This window comes from Gymnodraco acuticeps, unplaced genomic scaffold (genome assembly GCF_902827175.1).
Source record: "Gymnodraco acuticeps unplaced genomic scaffold, fGymAcu1.1, whole genome shotgun sequence".
Taxonomy (NCBI): Eukaryota; Metazoa; Chordata; class Actinopteri; order Perciformes; family Bathydraconidae; genus Gymnodraco; species Gymnodraco acuticeps.
In genome coordinates this window covers 36264-43849 of record NW_022991572.1, presented here as the reverse complement: position 1 = coordinate 43849, position 7586 = coordinate 36264, and the positions used below count along the sequence as shown (strand labels likewise).

The 7586-nt window shown below is 43.8% G+C and overlaps 1 protein-coding gene across 1 annotated transcript; it reads left to right on the top strand.

Moving 5' to 3' along the window:
* The first annotated feature begins 462 nt into the window (after window positions 1–462).
* On the top strand, window positions 463–1917 carry LOC117533602 (NAD(P)H dehydrogenase [quinone] 1-like). The gene is made up of 6 exons (XM_034197450.1): window positions 463–572; window positions 702–869; window positions 947–1077; window positions 1155–1268; window positions 1349–1450; window positions 1555–1917. Exons 1-6 carry the CDS (start codon window positions 569–571, stop codon window positions 1852–1854), a joined length of 819 nt encoding a protein of 272 aa, XP_034053341.1. The 5' UTR covers window positions 463–568; the 3' UTR covers window positions 1855–1917.
* The last annotated feature ends 5669 nt before the right edge of the window (window positions 1918–7586 follow it).

The window sequence follows — 7586 nt, the reverse complement described above, 5'->3', positions numbered from 1 at the left end:
CTCTGTCTACCGGGCCATTTTCGTTCCTACCCTCACCTATGGTCATGAAGGATGGGTCATGACCGAAAGAACGAGATCGCTGATACAAGCAGCTGAGATGGGTTTTCTCCGCAGGGTGGCTGGCGTCTCCCTTAGGGATAAGGTGAGAAGTTCGGTCATCCGGGAGGGACTCGGAGTTGAGCCGCTCCTCCTGACAAAATATTTTTGCAACTGTTCTATTGTAAGTGTATACCGTGTTAAAAACAGGTTAAATCTGCAGCTGGATAAACACATACACATACTTGGCTTGTAGTGGTAAAAAAGTTCCTCCCCATTTAAAATGCTGCCAAAATTCAGTGAATACATGTAGAGTAGATACTAGATCGTTGAGTCCTGGTAGTTGCCATCTGATTGGTCAGTGACCTTGATTGCTGATTGACAGCACCTGTGAGAAATGAGCCAGAAGGCAGTATGTTGAGTGGTGTGGAGTATAAAAGCAGCTTCTTCAGTTTGCTCTAGCATGAGCCACCCTTTCCTTCAACACACAGTCTAATTGTAAAATCCAGCATTTACAATTTCCTGCTTCAAAATGGGTATGTTTCTAACTTTGTGTTCTTGTATTTGCTGAGGGCTTGAGTGTATAGCTCATGTTCAGATTGAATCTAATACATGTGTTTCTGTTCTGATGTGTTCTCATTGGAATCATGTATTTCTTGTTTTAGCGTCAAAGAAAGTGTTGATTGTGTATGCACACCAGAGCTCTGGCTCCTTCAACTCTGCAGCCAAAGACGCTGCGGTGGAAGTTTTAACTGCTAAGGGCTGCGCAGTGGAAGTATCTGACCTGTATGCCATGACGTTTAAGGCCACTGCTACAGCTGAGGACATCACTGGTAAATACCTCACTGAAAATAAATAGTTTAGCTTTCAAACTGGTCTTCAGACTCGCAAACATTTATTTTCCCTGCAGGAAAAGTTAAGAATGCAGATCACTTCTGTTACGGAGAGGAGACCAAACTGGCATGGGAGGCGGGAAAGCTTACTGCTGATATCTCTGAAGAACAACGCAAACTCACTGAGGCCGACCTCGTCATTTTTCAGGTAGAGCCAGAATGAAAATGTGTTATTCTTTTAAGCCATGCCTCTGTTATGAACTAACCTTAAGCCCTACTTCTCAGTTCCCCATGTACTGGTTCACTGTTCCTGCCATCATGAAGGGCTGGATGGACCGGGTGCTCACACTGGGCTTTGCCTTCACCCACGAGAAGCGCTACAGCCAGGGAATCTTCAAGGTAACAAAGCAAATCAAGAGGTTTGCCTTATTGTGATGCTATCTCTCCCTACTTACAGTAGATCTTGTCTTTTTCCACAGGACAAGAAGGCCATGCTCTCCTTCACCACTGGGTCTCAGGAGTCCATGTTCAGTGCAAATGGCATTAATGGAGACATGAATGTCACTCTTTGGCCACTGCAGGTATTTTATTTGGACGAATGATTATCATAAAGCTGTTCCAGAGGAAACTTATTTATTGTCTGCATCAACACCCATTATTATTTTTTTCCTTCCTTTTCCTCCAGAATGGCATCCTGCACTACTGTGGCTTCCAGGTTCTGGCTCCTCAGATCTTCTGGGCCCCCTCTCACGTTCCCTCTGAGGCACGCGGTACCATGCTGGAGGGCTGGCGCACGCGCATGCAAGGCCTCCTGGGAGAAAACCCACTTGCTTTCACTCCCTTGGACTGCTTTGATGGGGAGAAGGGTTACCAGCTGAAGCCTGAGGTCCATGAGCAACATGCCGCCAAGGAGTTTGGACTGACCGTAGGGATCCACCTGGGCAAGGCCCTGCCACCCAACAACCAGATGAAAGCTGGAGTCTGAAGAGTGAATGACTGTTGTTGGTTTTTTATGATGATAAATAAAAGATGGTTAATATGTTCTGAATTTCTGTTGAATACTTGGAAACTGTGTTGTAGTTCAAATGGCTGGGGTTTGCATATACAATAATTAGAGCCAGTAAAGCACTACTTGTACTTCTCAGCATTTTACTTTAATTTATATAACACTGTTGTTTGACTCATTCAGCTTTAATGGCAATGCACACAATATGTCGTTATGGCAACCGGTTGTATACAATTTTCTTTAGGTTTACCAATGTTAAGTATTGCGACACGACGTCCATCAAACTCCTGTGGGAAAGATTTCACTGATTGCTAAACTTGGAGCCAAGTTGACTATTCACTGACGTTTCTCAAGTTAACTTCTGTGGTCAGGAGACTTGACATCATTTGTGTGCAGATTGGTGGGACAGGTTTGGCTTCAGCTGGAGCTGTCTGGGCTATGTAGGGGGAGATGTGGACAGACGTCTAACAACATTGGCCCTTTTTGTAATGTATCTCTTCGATTTACACACGGCATCTATTGCACGTCTGTCCGTCCTGGGAGAGGGATCCCTCCTCTGTTGCTCTCCCTGAGGTTTCTCCCATGTTCCTTTAAACTGTGGGTTTTCTCCAGAAGTTTTTCCTTGTACGATGTGAGGGTCTAAGGACAGAGGGTCTAAGGAAAGATGGTGTCGCATTGTCATTCTGATATTCTGTACAAACTGTGAAGTCCACTGAGACAAATGTAACATTTGTGATATTGGGCTATATCAGGGGCGGCTCGAGAGCCGCATGCGGCTCTTTGCCTAGTTTCATGCGGCTCTTCAGTTCATATTGAATTGTATATGTGTGAGCAGTGGCGGCTGGTGGAAAATATTTTTGGTGGGGCTTTTGATATAGTGAGTAAAACATTTTTTTTTGTGAGAAATGACCCCTTAAATTAGGACTTCTGGTGATGTAATGGCGCGTTTCCAGTGCAGCGCGGAGCTCGCTTTAATGCTGCGTTCAGACCGGATGCGATGCGAATATTCGCTTCGCTCTAAACGCTCCTATCGCATCGCTCTAGTCGCTCGTGTTTCACCGCGGCTGCCAGCTGTGTTTACTCGCATCATTCAAACAAGACGCGCTGGCTCTGGAGCTACAACCAGGGCCGCCTTAATGCACGGGCTGACCTGGGCTGAAGCCCAGGGGCCTACGGAGATCGGGGGCCTATCATGAGCCAATTTAAAAAAAAGAAGGAAAAAAAATTAAATATATATATTTTATTTCGGGTGTTTTTTTAAAATGTTTAAATAAACAAAGTCTTGGCTTTCAGAATATGAAACTTTTATTTCCAAAATCACACAATAAATACATTTTTGAAGCTTGTAAACGGAAGAAGACAGCTCCCCCTCCACTCTGCTGTTCCACAGCGCCGCTTTCCCTCCCTCCGCTGAAATTATTAATGTAAGGCGTATAGTGGCTTTCAGAATATTAAACTTGTTTCGGCAAATTCAGATGATAAATACAACTTTGAAGCTTGTAACGGCATAATTACAAGCGGAGAACAGAGTAACTTGAAACAGCCGGTGTTTCTCGTGAGTGTTTTCCCCGGGAAACAAACACAATACACACAAACGAAAAAATACACAAACACACATGTACACACACACACACACACACACACACACACACACACACACACACACACACACACACACACACACACACACACACACACACACACACACACACACACACACACACACACACACACACACACACACACACACACACACACACACACACACACACACACACACTCGTGAGCTTCCCCCAGACCAGTAATCCAAACGAAAATATCTTCCCTCCTACTATTTTGATAATTTGCTCCGCTAATCAATGAGATCTATGGATTCCAGAGATAACTCCGTAACAGTCAGTGGGCACCACTTAACAGCCAATCAGAATGAGAATATGTTTCACATGTGACGTATCAAATTGCGAGTGATTGAGTGACAGATGAAGGTTGTTTAGGAGAAAATGTCGGAGAAGAAAAAGTTTGAGAGTGGCGCTCGGAAAAGGAAAAGGAGTTTCGAGACAAGCAGCTATTACAAAACATGTCGAAGCCTACAGGTTATTTTAAACCTCTGGCCAGGATGAGGAGGAAGGACAGATTAGTTCTGTACCGAGCGGTAGCGGTGCCGGCCGCGGGGCCTCGGAGCCAAGTAGGCCGTCTGGTTCTGAGAGCGATGGAGTAGCGGGAGAGGAAAAACAGACAGGAGGGACATTATCTGTTGGAGGAGATGGAGAGGACGACGAGGACTTGCTACGTGGAGGCGAGCCAACGGCAACCGGACAAATACATGAGGGAGGCCCGATACGTCACTCATCTGGAGGAGAGGACCAGGCGCGCATAGAGCAGAGTGGAGAAGTGAGATCACAGAGCATGCCGAGGAAATGACTTTGATTTGTTGTTTAAATAGGGGGCCTACAAAAACGATCAGCCCCAGGGCCTGATGGCAGGTTAAGGCAGGTTAAGGCGGGCTTGGCTACAACTACAACAAAATGAACATATTTTACCGTGATTAAATTGTAATACAGGTTTCTAAATGATGCCGATGTAACAACATACTGATACCGGTTAGTAAAAACCATGAATTAATACTTTGACAAGTCTGCAGACAGACGGCAGGCGAAACACCTTTTAGAATGCTTGTTTTCTGAATGGAGCTTGGCTAAGCTAACGTTATATATGCTCCGACCGTCCACACTCACAACAATGGCCTATACAGACATAAATAAACCAGCGACTGTATTCTCCATGACACAGACAGTCTGTGGTTTGTACTTGTTTAACTTTTGTCTAGTTTCTGAACAGATCGTATCTGTCCCCGGCTGTTTGAAGAGCAAGCATGGGAAACAAAAGATAGCATTTAACTGTTTGCATCGTTTGCATCCAGCTAGCCTCGTTGATACGTTTTGTGTTTTTCACGAGCTTGCTGTGATATATACAAATCGGGTTGGTTCGGTCCAAGGTCTTTAAGTATCAATTTATCTCCCAAACTTCTCCTTTGGAAAGGATTGGAGAGTAGCTCTTGCACAGAATTGGGTGCGGACCGAGGTCTGGCGACTCCACCTGCACACCATTCTAAATACTGCGTCACCTTGGTCACTCACGAGTCTAAAAAACAACTCACGTCACTGTAAGCAACGTGAGCGCCCTCGTGACCAAAATATTTGACGGCGCTGATTGGCTGAAATTATGTTTCGGCGGCACAGTTTACTATTGAGACTTTTGCAACGTGCTGGTTGCTGCTCTTTGTCTCGGGGGCTCCGCCCGGTAATGATAAACTAATGCCACGGGCAAGGCCAGGCAGGAAACATGTGACTTATCAGTAACTTTAGACATCGTAACACCATTTTAAACGAGATTTTATTGTAGATTATACATTTTACTGATACCAATTGTATGATATTTACCTTGTTCATTAAAAATAAAAATATAAAATATATATATTTTAATTTTTTTAATTTTTTTTATATATATATATGTTTGTATTTAATTTTTTTTAAAAACAATTTTTTTGAATGTGGGAAGAGGTGGGGCGGTGCCCCTAGCGCCCCTATGGGCCGGCCGCCACTGTGTGTGTGAGTTTGGGGGAGAGACACTGACTCCGCACGGTGTACCGATACTTGAAAGGTACCGCGATACCCTGCCGTTAAAAACGTTACGATTCCTCCGTTTCATTAGTATCGGTACTTTAAGAATGACGGGGAAAAGTAATCCGGTGATAAAGCGCCGTTTTAATAAGAGCCGTGTGTGTTCAGCGCTCTGCTTCCACTCCCTGCACTGCAGCCGTGCCTGCAGTCCCGCCCCTCTCAAGCACGCTCAAGTGCCTCCCCTCTCTCGTGCACGCGGCCACGCGCTAGCTGTCAGAGCATGTGAGAAAACGAGAAGCATGGCTGCAAGTGGGAGTGCAACTGCCGCTGCGCCTCGGCTTGTTGACAAAAAAGACGCCAGAAGCGAAATTTGGAAGTATTTTAGTGATATCTCTGACAGTGAGGGCAAGCCTACGGACACCACGAGGCCTGTCTGTGAGACATGTATTAATTGTATTTAATACGAATTCTTGTCATTTATTTTATTTATTGTTCTCATTGTTTAAAAGTTTGTGTTATGGTTCTGGTGTGAAATAAAGCACAGTAATTACATTTAAGACTGTTTCCCTTTTTTTAAGAAAAGTATCGAAAAAGAATCGGAATCGCAATTCTTGACTTGGTATCGAAACCAAAATGTTGGTATCGTGACAACACTAGCTACTCCTGACAGTTAAACCTGATATTTAGTAGGTCTGTTGAGTATTGAATGCTGATAATTCTGACGTAATTTGGCCGGTCAAAGTTGTTTGGGCTCGGATAAAATCGCTCCGTTACTTTCGTCCCGTGTTACTTTCGTCCCGTGTTACTTTCGTCCCGTGTTACTTTCATCCCGTGTTACTTTCGTCCCGGCTCTCCCTACGTGTGTATGTGTGGTGTCAGGTGTCAGTATGAGAGGATGACAGGCGTCTAATTTTGATGTGGCCCAAGAGCCAATCACAATAATACCTGCGATGCAGTGAACCAATCACCTTTGAGGGGGGGAAAACCGTTGATTAAACACTATCCAGTGTTTCCCCTACCATTGTCTTGGAGGGGCGCTGCGCCCCGCCAACGGAGCCCCGCGCCCCCCCCTGGAATTCAAGGTGTTTAAAAAATATATATAATTTTTGTTTTTTAAATATATATATATATAGCACCAAATTGCAAATAATCTATAACTACTGTCACTTTTCACATTGAACATGTGCTCTTTTATTAAATAAACGAAACGCTTTCATTTTAAGTTGTGAGTTTAGTGTTTTTGACCCTAAGAAACACTGATGCATTAATCAATAACCATAATCCACAGCTCCTCTCTCTGCTCCAGAGGATTTAAAAAATATATATCCCAATGCCGCAAAAATGCATCAGTGACGTGGTTGAAATCTTGTGTCCAGAAAACAAAAAACTGAAACAAGCAGTATCAGTGACTGTGTGTTTGATGTGGCTCTTTGCAGTAACACAGAACAAATTTGGCTCTTAACCTCTGACTGGTTGGCCACCCCTGGGCTATATAAATAAACATTGATTGATTAACGAAATTGATCTGTAACCCCTTCATTTAAACACTTAGTCTGTCAACCCTGTGTGATTTTGATCTAATCCTCCCTTCACCAAAATACTTTAATGCTTTAATTTAAGTTGCCTATAACTTTCAAAATATGCATATTTGTAGAATGCCTTTTGTAGCTCTGCACATTGTCGTCCCAGCTCTAGAATAGTATCCTCGTTCTGATCCTTCAGATCTGCAGGGCCTCTGTATTAAAAGATGGAAAAACAGAGACATGGAAAAACCTACGCTGTGTCTCGGGTTGGCTAAACGGGGAAAAAGCAAACATGAATGATGCTTTTTTTGCAACTGTTCTAATGTAAGTGTGTCCTGTGTTAAAAACAGGTTATTTCTGCAGCTGGATAAACACATACACATACTTGGCTTGTAGTGGTAGAAAAGTTCCTCCACATTTAAAATGCTGCCGAAATTCAGTGAATACATGTAAAGTAGATACTAGATTGATGAGTCCTGGTAGCAGCCATCTGATTGGTCAGTGACCTTGATTGCTGATTGACAGCACCTGTGAGAAATGAGCCAGAAGGCAGTATGTTGAGTGGTGT